Genomic DNA, 24949 nt, shown 5'->3' with positions numbered 1-24949 from the left:
TTTTAATAGAGCAAGATTTAACAAATTAGTTTTCCTGCATGCTGTTCAGTATTTCTGGAGTTGCTACATCTCCTTCTAAATCAAGTTGATTTGAAAGAAAGGAGGAAATTTTAATACACATCAGTAAACATTACTAATACAATGTTAGTCATAACTCCACTGACTACAAAACTACATCATTGTAATTTGAGATTAAAAAGTCTTCCTGAGCATAGACACATAGAAGAACAGAATGGTTTGGGTTGGAAGGGACTAGGTTGCTCAGGGCCCCATCCAAGCTGGCCTTGAACATTTCCAGGGATCAGACATCCACTTCTCTGGGCAATCTGTTCCAGTTTCTCATCACCCTCATAAGGAGGAATTTCTACCTTTTATCTCATCTAAATAGTTCCTCTTTCAGTTTAAAGCCATTACTCCTTATCCAATTACTACAGGCCATTGTTAAAAGTCACTCTCCAGCTCTCTTGTGGCCCCATTTCAGGTACTGGAAGGCTGCTATAAGGTCTCCCAGGAATCTTCTCCAGGCTTAACAGCCCCAACATGCTCAGCCTATCCTCATAAGGGAAGTGCTTCAGCCCTCTGATCATGTTCATGGCCCTCCTCTGGACTTACTCCAACGGGTATCCTTGTTATACTGGGCATCCCAGAGCCAGATGCAACACTCCAGAGAGACATAGAGAGGGTAGAATCACCTCCCTCCACGTGCTGGTCACAATTCTTTTGATGCAGTTCATGATACAACTTCCTGGGCTGCAAGCCTACAATGCTGGCTCATGTTGGGCTTCTTGTCAACAAACACCTTCAAATCATTCTCCTCAGGGCTAACCTGATCCCTGACTGCTTGGACAGGTACTCTGTATTCCTCCCAGGCTACCTTTCCTTGCTTCCACCCTCTCCAGGCTTGCTTTTTGTGTTTGAGTTTGTCCAGGAGCTCCTTGTTCATGTTCATCCATGCAGGCCTTCTGGTGTTTCTGCCTGACTTCTTTGTTGGAAGGCATCGCTCCTGAGCTTGGAGGAGGTCATCCTTGAATATCAACCAGCTTTCTTGGGCCCCTCTTTCCTCCGAGGCTTTATCCCATGGTACTCTACCAAGCAGGTCCTTGAAGAAGCCTAAGTCTGCTCTACTGAAGTTCTAGATAGTGAGCTTGCTGTCCTCCCTCCTCGATGCCCTGAAACTCCACCATTTCATGGTCACTGCAGCCCAGGCTGCCCTTAAGATTCACATTCCCCAGCAGTCCCTCCTTTTTAGCAAGAACAAGGTCCAGCACAGCACCTCTCTTTGATGGCTCCTCTATTACTTGGAGAAGTTATCATCAACACAGCCCAGGAACCTCCAGAATTGTGTATGTCTGGTGATGTTGTTCCTTCAGCAGTTATTGGGGTGGTTGCAGACTCCCAAGAGGACCAGGGCTTGTGAATGCAAGGCTGCTCCAATCTGTCTATAGAGGACCTCATCTGCTTGGTCTTCCTGGTCACGCAGCCTATAGGAGACTCCCACTACAATGTTACCCCAACTATAGTGTATCTTGAGCACAATGAACATGAGCTACTAATTTGCATCATATTTTGGCATTGTGGTTTCTGACATCAGTATCTCCTGTCAAGATGCGTGAATCTTCCTGTCTCTTTTTTAAATATGAGCCATTGTTCTTGTCATAGCTGATATATTCTTACCTGTAAAATTTGTGTCTCCAGAAATAACAAAGCTATCAGTCATATCACCAAAAATTATCATCGCAAAAGGGAGACTGCTTCCATGGGCTACCGCCAGCAGAGTGCCTAGTATCATTAATAATTTATCTGACCAGCTGGAGTATCGAAACTGTAAATGAGAAGAGAAATTTATTCTAACTGTTGTATTAGAATGCTAACTGAATGCTGTGTCTACAAAGTCAAGAAAGTAAAGAAAAAGCTGTCAGTTGTACACCTACTGTCACAAAGCTACAACTTCATCTCTTTAGAAATACAGTTTACAAAACAATTTAAATGTACAGGTATAAATCCTTTCTATGTAAGCACTTTTATACTATAAACTCTCAAAACCAGAGAGATGTGCCATTTTAATGCATTAATATCTGCCCCTGGATAAGAAAGATCATAGGAAAACAAGGCATAAGAAATTTACTCATTTTATATTTGCCATTTAAAGTTCAAATTATAAGAAGTTTTAATGGAATTATGATAATTAAGGCAATAATTGCTTTTACTGTAAATTCATTATTATGCAGCCAGAAAAACTGTCCCTAATGTACCAATTATAAAAATGTATTGAAATCCTAAACCCTCTTGCCAATGAACTTAATAAAGTTTGAGCTCATCTATTATTCTGTACTATAAAATACTAAGTTTACTGATGTAAACTATAGTTGTATGAAGTAATTGTACAAGTGCAAACTGATATAGCAAAGCAAAGAAATTGGGCATTGGCCAGCATCACAGACTATAGTTTTATGTCTGTTATTTGCAGTATCATTGCTGTATGTTACACACAATAAACCTACAAAATATAAAATATTTCAGTATTAATAAAAGAGGACCTAGGATTTACTTGATTAAATATTAAAAGATTGTCTTTTAAAAAACATACAGAAAATTTTAAAGAATCTGATACCTTTTAGTATACAATTTTTAATTTTAATTTTCATCAGTGCCATGGAATTGCCCTTTTCTGCTGACTCAGGTGACTGAATAATGAATGATGGGGATAATTACTGTGATTAGTACCTGACTCCGGTAATTTAGAGGACAAGACCACACATAATCATAGGTACATGGTCACCCTTTTCATTGTGTCAGAAGAAATGACTGAACATGGCAATTCCTATCTTTCACAAACAAATATCTGGTATAGGTATGTTTAACATGATAAATTTCTAAGGGAAGACTCCCAAGAATCCTTACCAGTAATAAGACAGCTTCTTTAGTACAACTACATCCACAAAAAGAACTGCTTGATTTCTATACTATAGCCAATATTCTGTAGTATCAAAGTATTTGGTAGAGACAGCATTATATATGCAGGACACTAACATAATTGTAGCTATTTTTGATTACATTTTGAAATGTGCCTGTGTGTACATATACATACACACATATAGAGAGAATAAACCTTACCAGTGCTAATGGGCTGACCGTCTTAGGTTTTTCCCCTTTCTTCTGCTTCTTCTTTCCCTGGCTAAAAAATGGTGTGGCAGTTTCAGTGAATTTAAAAATGGACCCCACTTCACAGAAATACTAATTCAACATATTAATGCCTTTCAATTATATTATAGTTATGAAATAACTCTACTGCAAACAATTGTGCAAAATTAACATGATTTATTGAGCATTCTTGAGATGTTTGTATTTAAATCTTCAGCAATATAAGTAGCATCACCTCCTAACTTCTGTAAATTTAAGTCATGTTCTTCCCAGTTCACCCCTTCAAGGATGAAACAACACCAACGGGGTTGGTGGTTCCACTATCTGGTCAGGGAAGTTGTGAACCGAAGCACTGTATAGCTTTCAAAACAGAAGAGAGGAAAACTTTGGTACATAGCAGATCGGGAATACATAAAATGTTCAAGATATGTAAAATGTTGATTCACTTGCATACTAAAAATATTAAGATAATTTTTAGCAGACGACATAAATGCATCCAAGATTTCCATTCCAACATAATTTTTGTCATATTTTAGAATTGTTTTTCAGTAAGTCTCTAGTCAATGCTGTGGACACTTAGTCCTTTAAAGGAAAAAAATAAATAGTCCTTTTGCATGAAATAAATGTACCAATCAATGCTACCCTTACTCTTACAAAGTTTTCTCTTACTAGGTTTTCCTAACAAAATAAGGTAAAATAAGATTTAAAATATGAAATTCAATAAAATATAAACCAAAGTAATGGAGTCTAATAAGCTTCAATGCATTATGTTTACAATATTAAAGAATACTTACTGTTTGTCTTCAAATTCATGACCCTGGCTGGATGCAGCGATCTCATGACTATTTCCATCTGCAGTATACTTCTTTTCATCTTCAGAAGGCATTTTAAATTTATTGAAGATAGTTCCCTGTAAAATAATATTTGACTGAGGAATACACAATCTTAAGACAAGGACAGTAATCTCAACAACCATTTGTTTGAAAGAAAAATATGGACTTATTATGATCAGTAAAGTTATTAATATCATATATTGCAAGTGAATATTCATAATGCACAAGTATAAGCATATTGAAAAAATTCCAGAAGTTTGGAGTTTCCTTACAAACATCTATATTCTGTATTTGTATCCATTTGATAACTCTAAGTCATTCATTTAATCTCATTTGAATGACATGAGAATGATATTTTCTGCAATTCAGCACAGACATACAAAATAAATGAGAAATTAAATGTTTATTTAAAAGAATATGCAGTTAATTGGATTTGTCCCAATTTTAGTTACTAGTGAATTTATAAAATACCTCTGATTTAAAAAAAAACCCAAACTACTGACATACCGTGAAAGGTTGCTCCTGGTTTGTGTCTAGTCCTCTGAAAAAGTATTCTAATGTGAGCAGAATTAATATGGTTAAGGACATGCAGCATGATTGGACTTTGCTTCTGTTATGTAAGACAGAGATAACAAATAGCTTTCTCTTGGATTTTTTCCCACTCCCATTGCCTCGCCTATTTTGGATAATACAGCGTATGCACTTTGGACTGCACATCCCTTTTCCTAAAGGCAATAATACTAGCCCTCGAAAGCATGCATATTTCATTGTCACCTGGGAAAACAAGCCTGAATACTTTATTCTTCCACCAGAAAACATTCCCTGTTATAGGTACTGTTGTTTTAATTATGCCCCTTAAAACTCAAAGGAATTCCTCCTTACCTTGTTAGAGATGTTGCTGAATGCTCGAAGTAACTGTTGCACTTAAGGATGAATCCATTCTTGAATACACGGTGAGAATGAAACCAGGTAACACCAAAGCATTGTTTTAATCTTTTGCTTCCTTTCCCATCTTCCAAGTCTAATCCAGGAAATCATTACCCACCTAGCAGGAAAGAAAACAGGGTTTTACTATAGTGCATATAGTTTCTCATTTGAGTAACTGCAGAACAGCAAGACGAGTTTCAGACTCAGTTTAGAAAAGTTTTGGAAATAGCTCTGGTCAGCAGAAATTTGCCCAGTTAGTATTCTTCTGATTTTTGAATGTGTGCTCATATTCTAAACTGTTTCAAAAGGGCCATTTGTTTTATTGTGGAATGTATTGTTTTTATCAGTATCTGTAGGCACGACTTTAATGAAAATAACAATTATTTAAAACATTTAAAATAAATTTATTGCACTTCTTAACAGTAATTTCAATGTATGTATTAAAGTAGACATGTTCAACACTTTTACAGACGTAAAATTTACGAGAAATTAAATAAAAATACTTGTCCTAGAAGGCAAGTAGGTTTATACAAATTTCACTGCAGGTCTCCTATCACTTTACTCCCACAAAACTTACTTAATCTGATAAATACCCAGAAGAAATTATTTTTGTTCCTTATTGTCATGCATGCCTGTAATCTCAAAATGGTGGTGAAACAGTATTTTTATAAGGTTTTGGAATAGAGATAGTCTTATCAGATTGAGGATTACTTTAGAAAGGGTAGTTTTGCATTTCCAGTCAAGCAGAATATAAAGGATTAATAAGTATAGGTATTACCCGTTTATGAAAAGTCATTGTGATATATTTGTATAGAAGTCTATCCACAGCAGTTAATGGGAACAGTGGATTTTAACTTGTGTGCCTAAATTCTTTCCTGGACTTGATCTTAATGGACTGGTCCCATTATTTCAGTGGGAACCAAAAAAACTAAAATGAGAAACTTTAAAGAAAAGTCAATCGATCAAAAAAAAAAAGGAATAGTATATGCAGTTCTTTCACAACTGTTTCACCTTAAAGGGCAAATAGAGAGAACAGTATGAGATCTGTCAGAATGTTCTGTTATCTCATTGCAATGTCTCGATGCTATTGAATTGCAATCATGATAAGAAACGGAAATAGAAATAAAACAGATGAGCGATTTTTACCAGAGTCTCTCTTGCCTGCATACAGTAATGCAAAGAAAATGAAAGATACCTGGTTTTATAACACTAGGAGCTGAAGCAACTAAACTGATATTAAAAAGTGGGAAAATAGGGAAAGTACAGTATTTTACATCTATTTAGTAAGATACAATATCCTGTAATTTCTTTATAGCTTTTGTACTTTGTTCAGTCACATAGTTCCACAATTTCAGAGAATTTGAAATCAGAGAAGATCACTAACTCTTTCTTCTAATCTCTTATATCTTGTTTAAAACTGATAATTTGGGTGAGAATATATAATTTCAGGCTGAAGAGATTAAATCCGTAAAATAAACCAACAACAGAAGAATCTGTGGCATCACCATGGCTCATTACCTGAGTATAAAAAAAACATGTAGGTGAACATAGTAGCTGGTTCACAACCAAAGAGGTACAAAAACATCTAGAAACAACATAGGTGCCAGTCAATCTAATCCGAGGAGAAATACTTTCTCATCCAAAGTCTGGCGACTGGTTTTGCCCTAAATACATTAGCAGGATTCATAAACCCAGTGTTTGAAAAATACTGTCTTCCCTCAGATCAGTTATTTGGTTAAATCAAGAGTTTACTCTCGGTTTCAGCCAATCTTTGATGTTATCAAGGGGGATTTTCTAGTTCTATAGGCAGAAGACTTGAAGCATGAAATCTTGTATAGACATTGTCTGTATCGAGTAGACATTGACCAGATGCTAAGCGAAGATGTCTTGAAAGCAGAGTATCCTGATCATTCAAAAGTTCATGAAGAAAGAAAACATTCCTTTTTTTCTGCTTCTATGTACTAGTCATAAAATATCTCACAGAAGAGGGATTTAAACAGAGATGACCAATCTATGACCTTTGAGCTACTTAAGGCTCATAAACAATTCAAAATTCCTTCCCAAACCAGTTTGTTATGCTATGATTAGAAGAAGCAGAGATCTGGTGATGTGGGAACTGTTGGACAATTCAAATCCCTTGCTGCAGAAGCAAGTAAAAAAAGGCTGATAAACAACATCCACCTGGACTGTCTGAAGCTCTGCCACATGTCCGTCTCAGCCCTATCCAACAGTGGATCAGTGGGATTGTATGAAGAGAATGACAACTGCAGCTCACAGAGCTCCCTCTATTGAGTTATGGGGTAAATGTTTTAAGAGATTTTAGCCAGTTGAAAGTTCTCTAAAGTGACTCATCGGACCAGGTAAGTCTGCCTCGTCTAAAGCAAAGCCTGTACAAGAGGAAAACTTCTAATTCTACATTAAAAATTGCAAGTGGTCTTAAGTTTGTTAGACCTATTGGCTAACTGCTTCTATGCTCCATTTCCCTTCACAGACATTGTTTAGTTGAAGATAGAATAACACCTCTTGGATATTATTATTTCTGTGAAGCTCTGCATCATCAGATATATTTTCTATGTGAAAATACTTATACATATTCATATGGTTTACTCAGTCCCCTCTTTATTAAGATAGTAGACAATTTCCCTTTGTTCCGGCATTATATTCACACATCTTTTTTAGAATTTTAAGCATAAATACTTCTTACATGTTTGAAACACGACCATAGGTCCCTTGAAATATTCTGTCAACATTAATTCTGTTGACTGAAGCACAGTTAATTCCCTTCTCTTATGTGTTATAAATGCATGGTTTGAATAATCTCTCTTGGGCACTCAAGGACAATGAGAGATTGTATTGGTACAATAAACTAAACCTTAAAACCTTCTTTGAGTCATTGCTCTTACAGATCATTCACCAGGCTTTTCAGTATAACTCTGCTATTTAAGTCATATTTTGCATGATCATAACATAATTTTTGAACCACAGTTAGGTATATATGGATCATCCTATACTGTACTCACTATTAATTATTTCAGATTGTTTCCATCTATTTAGTTATCTAAATTTACTTATCCAACACCCTTCTTGTGTCAAAATGTCTTAATATTTTATTAACAAACTGATCATGAGACAGTTTCTAAAACTGCAGGAAAAGGCATTTGAAAAAAATGGCTCTCATGTTTTGTGGTGAAGTTTCAACTACTTATGCTTCTAAAAAATAATTTGTGTTGAGAGAATCTCATCCCACAAAACATACATTGTATCTGTGCATTTTTTTTATCTGATGCAGGCCAGCACATCACAAACTGACACATGATATTGGAACTACTGACACAGAAACTTTAATCTAACTTTGATATCAGAGATAAAACGTTCTGAAATGATGGCATGATGCCTTCAAAATTTTCTAAACAATATAAAGAAAAACTAACCTTTTAAAAATATACTTATCAATAAAAATAGCAAACAAGACAAGAAACTGAAGCAAATACTTCAACAACTGCATATATTGTGGCCAAAGAAAATCCCACAAACTACTTTTTTCTTCTATTCACTTTAAAGATGGTGAGTTGGATTTTCCAATAAGCACCAGGTAAGCAAAATGCTGGAAAGGATTGTGGGAATTCTGTAATGATTCCTCAATGACATTCAACCCTAGCACAGATCAGAACACCTGTGAAGAACCTCTGATTTACAGTACTAGGAGAACTCCTGTTCTACTTTAGCAGCCTCTTTCCTGTTAATCAGGGCTGGAAAAGAATAATACTCTGTAAAGGAATTTTGCCAACTTGGCTACCATTCTATCAATGAGAATCGTTCTATGTGAAGGGAATTATTATACTGTCAGAAACTGGTAATTTTGTGTTCCTTTAACTATGCTGTATGCTCAGCTACAAGATAATGCCTATTGTAGTTGCTGGACATTTTATTTTCCTTGGACAAAGCATGAGAACAAATCAAGTTAATGTAAGCATCCAGCTTCTGTTTGCATTTAAAAAGGAAGTCTATTCCGAAAAGCATGTTTTAAAATTACAAGACTCCACTCTTATTATCTGTGATTTGATTCGGAGTTAATTGTTTATTCTCATAAGGAGGACTACCACAAACTAAAGTAATATCACTTGATTCCTATTACTAATGTGCCAGTTTTCAGCTTTACAAACTCAGTCTTGTTTCTGAAAACATAATCTTTACTTGCTGAATAGTTGCATTTAAAGTTATATTATGACTACAGTTATAACAGAAAAATGCATTTAAAGACATATAGTACAGAACATTAGACTTTAAAAATGTTCAGGACTTTATTTCACAAATGAAAACTGATGGGAAAAAATAAACAAAATTACTTTTTGTGCAGGTGGAAAACATTTTACCCACTTAAATCTAAATAAAACATATATTACTACAACATGTCCAGTTTTTGTCCATATAACTTTTCTAGGCAAGGATATGCCTGGTAACATTGTAACAGGACAAGTAATCCTTCCCTCCCTGAGTGCCTTTGATTGGACAGCCACCTTTTGCCATGCACAAAGAGCCCTTTGTACACTGAATACACACAGCTTAAAAGTATTCAGCAGTTACTGATTAGTTACCATACATTACCATGTTTTGATAACTTGAATTAATGAAATACTAAAGTGGGTGTTGGTATGTTCAGTGCCCTGAATCAAGAAACAGGAAAAATCTTTGATGGCCAAGAAGTCCTCAGTGAGGTGGGGTAGAGCTGGTTTCTACTGCCCCTGGAATGGATCTTCATTGGGATTGAATTGCTGTCTTCCAAATCCTTGCTTTTCACTTAGGATTTTATTTATTTTCATGATGATGTTTCTTTCTCTTGAATCCTTAAACTGCTGCTTAACTCAATTTTAAGAGTCTTACCTGTCTGCAACCTTTCTTACCTTGCAGAAGCCCATTTTACCAACTTCTTTGCAGTTCTTGCTCCAAATTAAGAAGTTTCCTCAAAAGTCTGAAAGATGGTTACACTGCTGTGTCTTGATCACAGACAGCTGAGTGCCTGAGAAAGGAGTTTACAAACTCAAGTCACTACATACGAAATATATAACAGCATCAATATTATATTCTATACAGAAATCAAAGCTATTGACTTATTCCCTTGTACAATATTATTCAAAGCCATATTTTATAAATACTTGCATTCTATTCCATACTATTTGTGAAATGTCTAGATTACACAGGAAATTATGAGAATTAAAAACCTCTCATTCAGCTTCTTCCTAGTAATATTGATTCCAAATTTTTATTTATTTCTACACCTACAGTTCATTATATGTGGAAGACATATAATGTCAAAATGCCATCCTGTCCACCCTCCTTCCTTCAGATCACATCAATCATTACACATTACGTTCTCTACAGGTGTTTCTATTCTGTACCTCCATAGTTAGTTTCCAAAAGCAAAGATGGAGAACTTCAGACTATCTGAACTACTTGGAGGTTTTTTGGATATTTAATATGAATTGTCCTCGAGATAATTTAGAGCTGTTATCCCTTCCTTATCCACAACAGATAGGAAGAACTTCCACTTCATTTTGCAGTACTTTCAAAATTTTAATGCTGCTTTCACAAGTGTTGTCTGTCCTCTCTAGGCAAAAAAAAACCCAACAAAAACAAAACCCCAAATAAACAAACAAACAAACCCACACAAAAAAAACCCCATCAAAAAACGTTTCTATAACCCTTCTAGGCAGAATTGGCACAGTTGACATTACTATCCTCAGGACCCAAAATGTTTCACAGCTTTTGTTTTTTTATGTAAAGTAGCCCAAACTGGGGTTATTTCAATAATAGCCAAATATTTTTAAATTCTGTAAGTAATTTGACTTCCATTTTCTGTAGCAGTGCAGAAGTACACTTACTTTATTTAATCTTATACATTGGACTTTGTTACTGTGGTGAAATGACCAAAAATAGTCACTTCTTTCAGTTCATGTCATAAGACATTGACTATGGCACTGTGACCATGTTCTGCTTGTTAGTCTTTAACCACAGCCAAATTGCTCTGTTCCTTTTTGATGTTTACTGTAAAACAAACGATTGTGCACTCCAAGGTAAATGTGTTTCTACAGGCAATTGGATACAGTGCAGACACATGTTCACAAGCTCCAAACCTTTCAAGTAGCCATAATCATAGACAATAGGGCTAATGCTCCCTCACATCATTTCTGCTTCCAGAAACATCTGCTACGTGCCACAGCTCTGCCTTACATGTCAACACTAATGATCCCTGCAACAATCCAGGGAGACTTAGCAGGAAGATTCCAGTTATGATATCAAGATATGTCTGCATGTGATCATTTTGCACAAAACACTTCAAAAGAGACTGGAGAAAATAACCCCCTCACCATGCAGGACTTCAGCAATTCAAAAATCAGATTTCACTATTTTGTGGCTGGCTATATTGCGGCTACAGTTACTGAAAACGCAATTACCTGCAGCCCTTCTAGTGATTCAGACTAGATGCTCTAATGTCTCATTAATCCATCTGCATCTTCTCTTAACTTCCCATTTCGCTAATTCCATAAGGATCTTTAACCTAATTTCCATAAATTCATCATAAGATCATTCAAATGTATTTTGATTGCAACCAAGTTTATTGCTCTACCCCCACATATTATGCTTGTTAAGGGAAAACCAACATTTCTCCATATACTTCCCACTGAAACTTGAATTTATTAGACCTTTGCCTTGCAAATCCAGATTTCAGGGTATCTTTCTTGTTTATTTCTTACTGATTTCTAAGTATAAACTTCGTGTAAAAGTGACATAACATATTAAACAGTAATGCAATCAATGACATTTAAGAAGTGCTAATCATGGTCAAACTCATATGAGTAATATTAGTAAATTGAGACCTTCCTGCCAAAAAACTGCAGAAAGCACCCATACAAGATGTTCAACTAAACAGCAAGCCTCAGAGGTCTTCCTCAATGTTCCTCCCCTTCTCTGTGTGGACAGCAAAATCACAATATGATTTCCTATTTCCCAGACAGAATGGGAGATAAAGGCTGTAGGTCAGAGCCAGAAGGACTGTCAGGTAGCTCCCCAAGAAGTTGATATTCATGGGGACCCTTGAACCACAAGGCTTTGGACAGTGTTCCAGCACCACACAATGATAATTGAAGGAACAAAATGGTCTCTGCTCATATTCTAACTTGCTCACCCTTTGCACTCTAGACATCCTCCTCTCTGACTCAGCCGTGTCACGACCTCTGTACAGTTTAAGCATTCTGTTTGCATACAATGACACGTGGCCCTGTGTGAGTACCATGATACTAAATGTAATTCCTTGATTTCTTTTTATAGTCAACAATAAATTATGAATGATTAACAGCTCACCCTGACTGAATAAGGTGTTCAGAGCAGTCCCGTTTCCATATCATCATTCACTGAGAGCAAATGAGTTTTTTAGTATGGAAAATGTTAAAGGAAGCAACTCTCAGCATCTCACTTGAACACCTAGTCAAACTGAGATACCTCCTACTGTAAGAAGTCTGCTCTTCTTGTATTCCTTGTCTGCACCTGGCACACAAGGAATTCTGTTCCAGTAGAAATTAGAGAACGTAATGCCAATATCCTAAGGATCCAAAGATTCCCTGTGGGCAAGGTATGCTTGTTAAACGTTACAGAGATTCCTCAATGGGAGCATCCTCTGTGGTTCTTTGAATAGTCAGCACTATGAAGCAGAACTAAATTTGGAAAATTGATCTTCTTTAAACTACCTCTGGTGAGTATCTATGGGACTTGGCATGAAAACAAAGCCTTTTATCATACCAATAGAGGACAAGACCTGGCAGTGACTCCATGTCATGAGCCATTTGCTCATGAAGACATAGGATTTTTTGTGGTGTCTGAGGACAGATATATTGCTAAATTATCCCACATCCTAAAGAAGACAGATGATTTCTGCAGTGATCACACATGGCTGACAATCAGTTCATGAAGACATCCACTGAGCTGGAAGTTACAAGCAGGCGTGACCAGAACCAGGCCAAGTCCTTTAAGGAAACTGATTCCATGGCATGGTGCACATGAGAGAGGAGAACTTATCTGCCTAGGTTATTTATGGAACACCTTGGCAACACATTAGCAAAGAAAGATGCTTATTACTGTATGTGACAGGACCAGAAGAATTTCTCACACACCAATTGGATAATCTAATGTGTATATGAAATTGTATGTTTACAAGAACAAAATTATTGAAATACAGTACTTCATTTTGTCCAGATATATACGTGACAAAATCTCTTTCTGAATATTGCTGTGGTGCATTGTTTCACAGGACAGACTTACCACATACTTTCCTAATAGATTTCCACCTATATTCATATTTTGAGTAAACTGAACTATTCAAGAGTGGTAGGTCTGTCAGGGAAAGCATGTGTACATGTTTTCTTAAGGGCGAAAAATTGAAGCTAAGTCTAACTCATCATGAGTGCATGGTCTTTTCATGTACTGTGGGTTGGATTGTGTTATCACACTTCATTTGTTACAGAGTTCATCTTGTTCCATTAAATCCGTCATCAGATTGACAATATCCTCTCTTTCCCAAGAGGGTGAAGTTGGGCAGGCAGAATAATGCTTACCTCAAGGTTTCATAGTAAGATGTTCCCCATAAACATTTTAACCCCAAGAACAGTAAAAGTTATCTTGTTTCTTTTTATGTGCTACCACTATGGTAGTCATCAAAACATCGTTTGTGCTACCACAATACTCATAATGGTGGCTATTCTTATAATGGTAAACTAAGTAAACTGATCTCCTCCCATCAGATCACATGGATACAGATAAGGAGTTGATCATCATGCCATATCAGATCACTCATACATACATTAGTGTTAAACCATGATAGGAAATAGAGGAAAAGAATAATTACATTTTTCACCTCTGAAAATCCCCTTCTACATAAATATTTAGATGAATACATGGAAAAAGAGGGGTGAATAACAGAAAAGGAGAAATATGTACGTGTATCTTCTATATCAGCAAAATATGAGTGGAAATAATGGTGAATGTTACCAAAACATTACCTTTGCTGTGCATCAGTTTTGACCTAGCTAATAATAAAAACATTCAGGCTTTGTCTCTCTTTGGATCTGGGTGTATAGTACTAGTCTAATGATGTTTAAAAGTGGATTTTCAGTTTCTGATTGTTAGGCTTACCTTATAGCTTCTGAAGTGAACCATTTACTAACTTGAGGACACACCCTGAAAGCTATACCATACAGATGGATTTCTGCACACTCAAAAAGTCTTTTCACTTCAATACCAGTCGCCCAGAACACATACTATACATACAAGGATATAAGGGAAACTCAGACCGCAACTATACTGAAAATTCAGGTAAAGTGACAACTAAATAGGCTTTTATGATCGAGTTATGAAGTTAAAACCAAAACAGTGGTAAGAAAGGAGTGTACCCTGCTGTTTACTCCTGCTTGGGTTGTGCTGCTCCTAAGACATGGAAAATTATTATAACAATAGCAACTGAACTGACTGAAGAGTGAACAAAAGTATTTGCTTAATACTTGAGGCTACTGAATTCAGAAACTTTTTAAATGGGGCTTTTGGAACTCAAGGATTAGCTTTCCTTAACTAGTAAATATTGCACAGCCTCAGAACGGAGTATGATTATCAGCTACACTGCAGGAACAATTTCCTGTAAGAAATTTAGTAGGCATATGTCTCAGAACAGTTATCTGAGCAGTCACTGGAGATTTGGCTAGCAGGTTATTCTACCTAGAATGCTATGAGATTGTAATATAATGTGAATCCTGGAAAAATTGTTGGTATTGGCATCTGGGAATGTATCTGATCAAACAGAACCGGCTTTCAGGTAGCAGTGGTACAAGAGTTAAGTCAGCAAGAGTAATTATGGGACCTGTGAATCAAGCACGACTACAATGGGAAGAGCTGCAAATTCAGCTTCAGCAGGTATAGACAAGGAAAACGGACAAGGTAATGAAAGTAAGAAAGACTACAAGGAAATCCCAGTCCTGTGGATCTGATAAAAGGTCCACATACTGTAGACATTACAGACTGTAATTTTCAGAAATACAGTCCTAAATGACTCACAGCCTCCATTTAAAATAAAGATAAAAAGAAATAGAAAAGGGAAAACAGTCCTCAGAGTGGGTTTAGCTCTTCATGTAAAAAGAGGTAGTAATGGTTAACTGCAGAATATCCTTGGACAACATGATAAAAACTTCATTTAGTGGACACCAATGAAACTGCAGGAAGGAAACATGTTAAAATTTGAGAAAAAGAGGCAAGGATTTGAGAAAATGGGATAGAATACATAAATTCCTTGCTGGCTCATTTTGTCAAGCTAATCAAAAATCATGAGGAGGAATGAAAACTAGAGAAAATAACAGGTCTCTCTCAGCAAAGCCCTTAAACATCATCTCTTCCTCTCAATAACAAAGACTAGGGACTCTCTGCTGTCTACTTGCCCCTGGTCTAGTGGTAAAATTACAATATAACCAATGGAAATGGCCAATAACAATATTAGTACTGGGTGGTCAAGGGAAGAACATTAACACTAGTGCCATGATGTTAATTGATACTGTACTGTCAATAACCACTCTTCAACAAATATTTGTTCCAGCTCTAACCCACAAAAGAGGGAAAATGGTAAAACTTACTGCATTATATGCATGAAAGGATGTTCAAGTACCTGTGTTAAGATATCTGCCTGAAGTTAATAGCTGCCAAGTTCAGGAGTCTCCTTCTCCTGTTCCTTCAGGAGTGGGAGGATCCCTTTTAGGAACACCAGGGAATTATTGGCACAGCCTTGTTGAAACAAAATGGATTGGCTGTAGATTTTGTTACGGATGTTTGTGAAATTGGGCCTGACCAGTGGGAGGTGAGGGTGGAGTGATTCCTGCAAGTCATTGATGCTTTGTTATTAAGAATCCGGAGGAAGTTAAAACAGTGGATATTTGGGTAACAGAATTTCCTCAAGTTTTGTATGTCTGTAACTTAAAATGTGAAAAAATAGAAATTGTGTTTTAATGGCAGAGGAAGGACTCCACCATCAACAAGTTTACTGGAAAGCAAGATCTTAGTACAGAGACCTATTATTTTAATATCCCATTTGTCCAGGGTTAAAAGCAATGGAAAAAAGCTAAAAGTGAGTTTTTAACACTTAAATAAGGTAGCCATCTCTCAGGTTGGTTGTATGCCTGAAATTTGTGTAACACTGAGCAGAATATTTGACTGCTATTTTGTTACTTGCAATTCCACTAACAGAGAAGAGCTGGTAACAACAAACATTTACTTGTGAGAGAAAGCAATGTTGTTTTATCCATGTATCTCAAGACTTTCAGATCAAACATATCACATATGCATGAAATTACCATCAGAATGTGTTATGTTATACCATACATGAGTAATCTGTCAGTACATGGAAAAACTGAAAGTTTGGGAATATACTCAAGAAGTAGTCAGCATTACTCAAAACACAGGCTTCAGAGCTAGTCATGACAAAATTCAGATACAATCTAAAGTGAAATATTCAGTAATAGTTTTAGGTAGAAGGAATGGCATCAGCAAAGGGTAGAACTGAGTATGAGAGTCCATGCATGTAAAAATTGTATTAGTTTCACTTTTGGAGCTGCTTACATTTTCATGACAATCATATTTGCAGAAATGAGAAAACTACTAATCAAATTAGTGAAGAAATCTCACAAACAAGAATGGAAAGAAAAAAAAGAAGTGAAACTGCACTAGTTCAAACGCTGGGATTTAGATGCCCATTATTGCACTCTGTTTCATGTTCAGCTGGCCACTACTGATCTACACAGTGCTGTTTAAAGAACACAGAAATAAAATGCTTTTGCTTCAAGATTCTTAAGACTTGTGGGGGAAAACTCTATTCTGTATTAAAAAACAGGTTTAGCTTTAATATAAGCAATTAGCTTTGGGTATACATCGCTAGACGCTATTTTGCAGTAGTACATATCACACATGCTCCACTAAAGTACATAATGGTGGAAAAGTACAAACTGGATATGTATCAAACCTAGGCTAGCTGGATACACGCTGTATTTTATAAATAAGAGCTTTCTGTAGAATAAGGCAAGACTTTATCACTAGCTCTATAGGGCTTTTAACCCTATAGAGTTAAATATAACTGGAACAGAACAGAAGTGCACTTTACCTGTTTATGTGTCTCTCACCAGATAAAAGCTCCGTTATTGACTTCGTGCCACAGGTTATTCAGTGTGATTCACAAATGGCTCCAGTTTTTATCAAAAGGATGGAAAATCCTCTATTAGATATGCTCGGGAAAATAAAAAGAGCTGTTTGCCTTCACTCTGCACAAGCAACAAAGACACAAGCTCTGCTAATGCTGTTAAAAGAGAAACCTAAAGGAAATGACCGAGCTTCATACTTAGTTTCATGCCGGATACATCAAGCTTTAACTATTTGGCTACCAAAGTAGATTAAAAATTACCTACAAACACAGAATGGAAATCTGGTAGCCTCTCAGTCATGGAAAGGAAATCCTGAACATGTGTTAAAAAAAGCAGAGAGAAAAAAATATGCAGGTCATGTAAAAGCCTACCAAAAGGAAACATACAGAGGCAGCAATATTTGAATAGTCAAGTACACACCCTTGCCAAGGTTGTGGTGGTCCCAGTAGACTTGACATTTGAAGAAACTCCCAGCTCGCAAACAAACCAAATAAAATCATACAAAGCTCGGTATAAAAAGATAGTGCAACTTTACAACATGAAAATGAGGAAATTGAGGGGAGATTACTATAGAAGCTGGTAGATAGGTGAAGCATAGAGAGTATGGTGTGGTCAGGTAAAAAACACTTGCACATAACGAGCACTATGTACACTTTCAGTAGATTTGTTTCAATAGGTGCATGAGCAAGATCATGTAGGGGATGCTTGAATGCAAAAGGGACTATTAGAAGGTAGCTAGTTGGCCAAACATGAAGACAGATGGGTACATAATGCTCAGTTTATGCTGTGGCGAATACCCCCACTTGGAGAAAAATAAAATTAAAACATAAGAGAATTCATGAACCATTGGTGCTGTGGTTTAATTCCAGATGGCAACTAAATACCACACAGCTGCTTGCTCACTCACTCTCTGCCCAGTGCGATGGGGAGCAGAACTGGAAAAAAGTGAAAACTGGTGTGTCAATGTAGGAAGAATTTAATAACTGAAGCAAAGTAAAATATAACAACAACAGCAATAATAATAGTAGCAATAATAATGAAAGAGAGAGAGAGAGGGAGATAAAACCCAGGAGAAATAAGTGATGCACAATACAGTTGCTCACCATTCACTGAAAATACTCAGCCCGTCCCTGAGCTGTGATCAGCTCCTCCCAGCCAATTCCCCCACTTTATATGATGTTCTGTGGTATGAAATACTCCTTTGGGCATCTCGGGTCAGCTGTCCTGACTGTGCTTCCCCTGCCCCCAGCTTCTTGTGCAGCTCTTCACCGGCGGAACACAAGACACTAAGTCCTTGACTTCTTAGTAGTAGTAAGCACTGCTTAGCAACAGCCAAAACATCAGTGAGAAACATCAGAAGAAAATGATCTCTCTCCCAGGCAAACTCAGGGCAATGGGCTAGGATACAAACAGACTACAATAGAATTGGTGTAGTCCCATCTTAATCCAACATACCATGCAAAGTGGGAGTAAACATGGTTTCCTAATTCTAGACCCACTGAGAAAGTGGGTTGAGGTAGTTCAGTAAAGAAAGCTATAGCCAAATGAGCCACCATGCAGGCATTTATCATTGTATTTTCCAGATACAATTTAAACCAATAAATTTATTTGAGACAAGGAACATGTATTCCAGGGCAAATCATCAAGGAATTACATGGAAGCCTGTGAAGAAAAGAAAGGCTCCACATTGCTGTGAACTTGCAGTTCAAGGTAAATTGAACGGCCCAATGGGACTATAAAAATAGCACTAAGCCAAAAGGTGAAAAATTACAGAAAGATTTGGGATATTGTATCATCTTGTCGTTATAATGACCCGTGAGCCACAGCTTCTCCCAAGTTCATGTGATTTAGAGTTATGCCTGGGAGAAAAAAAAGTCTGACTAATGTTTTAACTGAAGAATGGCTACTGATCCTATCTAAACACATGGAAAGAGATTAATGTTGCTACAGAAACTCAGATGGGAAGGAATGCTCAATGCATGAATAAACAAACAACAACAAACCACTACTTTGTAGAATGGCAAGGAGGATGAAAAGCAATGTTGCATATTTTCCACACAAGTTTACAGTCTAAACTGCAAATGGGATGGACTAGCTCCAACTATAAACAAAGCAGGATCTTATGTATATCAAGAAAAACCCATCAATGGAAAATAGCCTAAATAGTTCCAGTTTCGATTTTAATTATCACAAGGTAAATAAGCTAACAAAAGCAAGAATGTTATGTTATAAATGTTGCTATTAAAATTTAAGAGTACATAAGGGAAGTCTCACCAGAGTTGTTGCTAGCAGAAAGGCTTTTAAAAGAAGCAGCATAAATTAATTATTAGATTTTGTCTGAGTGAAGTTTGTCTGTTTTTATTTTTATTATTAATTATGTTAGGTTCAAAATCGTGAATATTTGCTTGCATAACAAGGGAAATAGTAAGCACCCTTCTCTTTGCTGATAATACACCTTACCTGTAGTGACAATAGAAAACTCTTTTGTATCAAAGATAATGAAAACATTAGATACGTGTCTCCATTACTTTAAAATTGTGGGAAACAAATGTGAGGGCTAAACAACAGCATCTATGTTCCATGATGCCAAAACAAATCTTGGGATTTTAACGATTGTCTTTGATTTTCAGGGAATGTATTATGGGGAACGATTGTCTCTGATTTTAAGGGAATGTATTATGGGGGCTCGAAGCAGCATACAAATTTAACTTGCATATATTATTTCTATTTGCTTGGTTAAAAATCAAAGTAATGCACAACAATTGTGATGAAACCTAGACAACCTCAGCCACTGAAATATGAGTGGGAAACACCAGAGATGCTTAAACAAAGTGGAAAAACCAGAAGTGAAGTAGAAACCAAAATTAAAAAAAAAAAAAGATGTCAAATGTTTACTTCACAGTTTTGTTCTTGTTGTGGTTAACTCTTTTAACCAGAGATTCCAGTTGAGAGACAATTCAAAATTTTGGGTACACAAATACTACACAGTAGCAACAAAGTAGTAGAGTGCATGTTACTGTGAATAAAGCATTTTACTCTGGCTTTTTTAAGGCAGAACAGATACACTGCTCTTATTAAAGGGTCATTGCAACATTGACTCAGAAATAGATTTCATGTGACTGAGTAAAACAAACCAAGAGTGTTAATGGATACCATTTCAGAGGGAGTAGAAATTGTGACTGGAATTTTGAATACCATTTATGTGAAACTTTGACTTGTGACTTACCAAAACTGGAGTGTATTATATGCAACATTCAAACCCCACAAAATAAAAATACATATTAAAAATATTTTAATATTATTTTCCTGAGATGTAACAATGTCACATGGGAATAAAAATATGGATAGAAATAGAAAAATAATAGTTTTAGAGAAAGAAAAGCACTGGAAGTAGAAAATGCTATTAACATTGTTAAGGTACCAATAACAATAGATTCTTTAAGCAGTAATCACCAACACACAAGTTACAGGACAATCACAGTGTAGGACAGCCAAAGTGTCAACTATTGAAATGGAGTTGTAATCTTAGGAGAAATGAAGGCCAAGATGCCACACTGAAGAAGGCATAGACATGAAGGCACATGCACAACCTGCACTGCTATTGCCTGAAGAGACGTATCAGTCACTGCACAGAATGTAAGGGGCATTACTGATGGGGTATTAACAGACTCAGAAAGGCTTGGTAAAAAATGGGGTTATAGTCACTGAGTCCTGTCCCACAGGAATGCAATCTGAAAAAGGCCCCACAATGAAAATGGAATATTGCTCCTACAGTAGCAGTAGCTGTGGTGGCCGATTGACCTGTGGTACCGGGGACAGAGAGAGCTCTTGGTGAGACAGTCTCTGGTGCCAAAGACTTAGGTTACAGTGAGGGAAAGAAGCCTCTCCCAGGATGCCGTGTTCGGTTTCGGTAATGTACCCCAGTTCAGCTTCCCCGCTTGGCTCCTGTGTTAGCCACAGCCCTGTACTTACCCTGAGCTGTCACGTGCTCGGGGTCATTTGCCTCTGGAAACCTTCACAAGTTGTAGCAATGAACTGCTTTCTGTGGAACTCTAAGCAAGGACCCTTCTCAACTCCTTGCTGTCGGCTCAGTATTACTGAAGCCATCCCTGCGTCTGTGCGTTCATGCGTGTGAGCCACAGAGCCGGCAAGGAACCCAGTAATAGTAGCTACTTGAGTGTGTGGACCCAAATAGTTAACGATTGCAGGATCTATACCACCAGATACAGATACATGTAATTGTTTCTCTGTATGTCAGTAGAAATTATCAGAAGACTGTGCTCTGTGTAGAGAAATAAATACACAATGTTTCTCATCTATACAATTTTGGGTAAACATTTGCAATATTCACCTATACCAGCAGGATTATAATATCCAGAATGTCAACAACCTGGGGCTAACTGGAATCTTTATAATAAAAACATTAAGGAATCACAGAAAACTGAGCAAGTAGCTAAAAGAAAAATTATGAGTAGGGACCAAGCAGTGAAAGGACACATTACTTCAGAGAATCAACAACCACTAAGATCAGGAAAGAATGAAGAAACCTTGAATCTACTATGGTAATTTTAGAGGACAGTCAAGCAACACAAGAATCATGTGTTATGTTAGCCATAAACCATTGCCTGTGTATTAACTAGAGGTCTTTTGGTTACAGCTTGCAGTATGTCTTGTAGTGTGTGACAGAAGACCTGGGGCTATCTGGAGCTATACAATTGCAGAAGACCTACATGGATTTTGCAAGTAAACCATGAGACAAGACTGGAGCAGGGCAACAGCCTGCCTTCTTGCTCTGAGGCAGTACCTAGCCCTGAGCCAGCAGAGTGTGAGACTGTGGGTTCAGAATCACAGAATGGTTCAGGCTGGAAGGTCGTTTGGTCCAACCTCTCTGCTCAAACAGGGTCCCCTAGAGCCCACTACTCAGTATTGCATCCAGATGGCTTCTGAAAAGGTGGTTTCCCTTCCAGGGAAGGAAAATCCACAACTATTCTGGGAAACCAGTTCCAATGCTCAGTCACCCTCACAGTAAGAAGTTCTTCCTCATGTTCAGGTGGAACTTCCTGGGCATTAGTTTTGGCCTGTTGCCTCTTGTTCTGTTGCTTGGAACCACCAAGAAGAGCCTGGTCCATCCTCGTGGCACCCTCCCTTCAGATACTTATAGACACTGGTGAGGTCCCCTCTCAGCTGTCTCTTTTCAAGGCTGAACAGGCTCAGCTCCCTCAGCTTTTCCTTGTAAGAAAGATGCTCCTGTCCCCCAGTCATCTTCCTAGCCCTCTGCTGGACTCACCCCAGGAGCTCCATTTTTCTGTTGTACTGATGAGCCCAGAACTGGACACAGCACTCCAGATGTGGCCTCACCAGGGCTGACTAGAGGGGCAGGATCACATCCCTCAATCTGCTGGTGATGCTCTTCCTAATGCACCCCAGGATACCCCTGGCCTGCAAGGCCACAAGGACGCTGCTGGCTCATGGACAGCTTGTTGTCCAGCAGGACTCTCAGGTCCTTCTCCTCAGAGCTGTTTTCCAGCAGGTCAGTCCCCTGCTTGTTCTGGTGCATGGGGTTATTCCTCCTCAGGTGCAGGACCCTGCATTTGCCTTTGCTGAATTTCACAGTTCCTCACTGCCAATCCCTCCAGCCTGTCAAGGTTCCTCCGAAGATCTGCACAGCACTCTGGGGAATTGGCCACTCCTCTCAGCTTTGTGTCATCAGTGAACTTGCTGAGGAGCCATCTGCCCCTTTATCCAAGTAACTGATGAACAAATTAAACAATTCCAGTATTGCACCTTGGGAGACACCACTAGTGACAGTCCAACTAGACCCTGTGCCACTGCTCAAAACCCTCCAAGACCCGGCACTCAGCCAGTTCTCAATCCACCTCACCATCCACTCACCCAGCCCGCTCTTACTGAGCTTGCAAGGCACCGGGAATTGACAAGAAGCTTACCAAGGCATAAGATTTCTATGAGTAAAAGTGTCCTAAGCACAATATAATCAATATTTGCTTGCCTTGAACCCAGACATAAGTACACTAAACCAGCAAACCTAGCAAAACCAAACTAGCACTTTGTAACACAGCTAATCATGTAAATAATATGGAACCACAGAGGGACAGAGATTTGGGGTATGGTTTCACAAAAGTGATACAGAAAAACATTTTCAAGTCACAAAATCTGAAAAATAAGAACTAAGGATGCAGAACAAGCAGGAAAGAAGCCTGGCAAATTCAGAACAAACTCTAGTCCTAAGAAAAAGGGAAGTTAAATTATTGGTAGCAAACAAGATCTCCTGCTTGTTTTGATTGGGAAGGGGTGTGGAACATTAAAACTTCAAGGACGGGAAAGGAAGAATGGGGAGAAAAATCATCCACTTCTGTTCTACCCTTACTGAAGAGCTCTTAAAATTGACCACCCCAACATCAGTGATTCAGGCCCTTGAGAACTACCATAGCAATCACCACAGCATCCACATATTCATTACAAAATGGGATATATTGTTCCTGGATGTGTAGGAAAATCATGTCAAGGTTTGAATTGCACACCTGTGAAGAAAAAGGATCTTAACTTACATTTTTATCTTCTATTGCTGATCAAATGAGGCCACCAAGTGGCAATGTAAATATTTTAACTCACAAATGAAAAGTGTAATAACTTTTAATAACATAACTTTAGAATATATAAAGAGAATAATCAAGAGAAATTAACACAGATCAAGTTTTATGTGCCATGGCATAAAGCAGTAATCTCATTTATCTCTCTAGTAATCTCACAAGCATAACTTTCAAAAGCTGCAGTGTTTAAGTCATGATGCCCTCAAATATTACTTTCCTACTTATTTCAGCTGAGCAATCTTAAACCGACTTGCAACAAGCTTTAAAACACGAAGATTGAAATCTACATCCTTCCAACCCTAAATCACAAACATGCTTCATATTTCAGTGTTTCATATTACTTTTCCTTGGCCAACTCTACTAGGATGATATAATTTTGCAAAATTCAGGTTTTGTTCTTAATCTCCTTCTGTTCATGACTGTCACCCACCCAAGTATGCTCTAAAAAGGCATATGGTACTTTGCTTTCATCAATTCCTTTCACTCCTTCCATAGAATTAAGTATCAGCAGTATGCCAAAAAAAGAAGGTGGGTGGAACCCTTCTTCTAACATGCCCTCAAACCTTCCTTTTAAAGGCTCCTGTACAGATTTTCTAAGACATAAGGATACACAAGAATGCCAAAGTGCAAGATCTACAAATAATTTGAAAAATTTACCCATTCTCAGAATTCTCGTAGGAAAGAATAATTTGCAAAAATGTAACTAGAACTTCAAATTATACCTATCATGTTTCAGTACAAAGATATTTGTTGGGGAGGATGAAAGTTTGGTAAGAAAGTTTCACAGGTATTTAGGCTTGGCAGAAAGATCTCTGAATGTAGAAACTGGGGATGAGATAGAAAAGAAAGCAAGTTTTGATATAGAGTAAAAGATGTTTTGCTGAAACACTGAGTGCTGAGTAACTGAGAAGGCAAAGGTTGGAGATTAGTTGGAAGGAGATTTTTATGAATAGGACAAAGGTATGTGACTACAAACAAAGACATGTTTTTCACCAAGTAAATAAGTCTCAAGAAGAGCATAAGTAAATAGAAAACACGTCTGTACCAAAAGAGAGATATGGCAGGCAAACAAGAAATGTCAAAGTAGGAAGAAAAAGAGAAGTCAGAGAATTTTCCACTGTAAGCTTAAATTGTAACTTACTTACTCTTGTGATTGGATAATAATGACTATAATATGGTGATGGTAGTAGCTATGATAGGCTATAGGCAAATGTAAAGGTAT

The 24949-nt window shown here is 37.4% G+C and overlaps 1 protein-coding gene across 1 annotated transcript in view; it reads right to left on the bottom strand.

The window, feature by feature from the left end:
- Positions 1-17293, bottom strand: part of ABCB1 (ATP binding cassette subfamily B member 1) — a 48578-nt gene extending 31285 nt beyond the window's left edge. Inside the window, exons 1-6 of the mRNA XM_010399216.4 lie at positions 17083-17293; positions 9803-9918; positions 4857-5019; positions 3936-4051; positions 3115-3175; positions 1675-1822 (exon numbers count right to left, since the gene is read on the bottom strand). Coding sequence (XP_010397518.2) covers positions 1675-1822; positions 3115-3175; positions 3936-4027 — 301 coding nt within the window. The 5' untranslated portion in view covers positions 4028-4051; positions 4857-5019; positions 9803-9918; positions 17083-17293. The remainder of the gene's footprint in view (positions 1-1674; positions 1823-3114; positions 3176-3935; positions 4052-4856; positions 5020-9802; positions 9919-17082) is intronic.
- Between the last annotated feature and the right edge of the window lie 7656 nt (positions 17294-24949).

The sequence above is a fragment of the Corvus cornix genome, chromosome 2 (assembly GCF_000738735.6).
Source record: "Corvus cornix cornix isolate S_Up_H32 chromosome 2, ASM73873v5, whole genome shotgun sequence".
Classification (NCBI taxonomy): Eukaryota; Metazoa; Chordata; class Aves; order Passeriformes; family Corvidae; genus Corvus; species Corvus cornix.
This window is presented reverse-complemented; position numbering and strand designations above follow the sequence as displayed.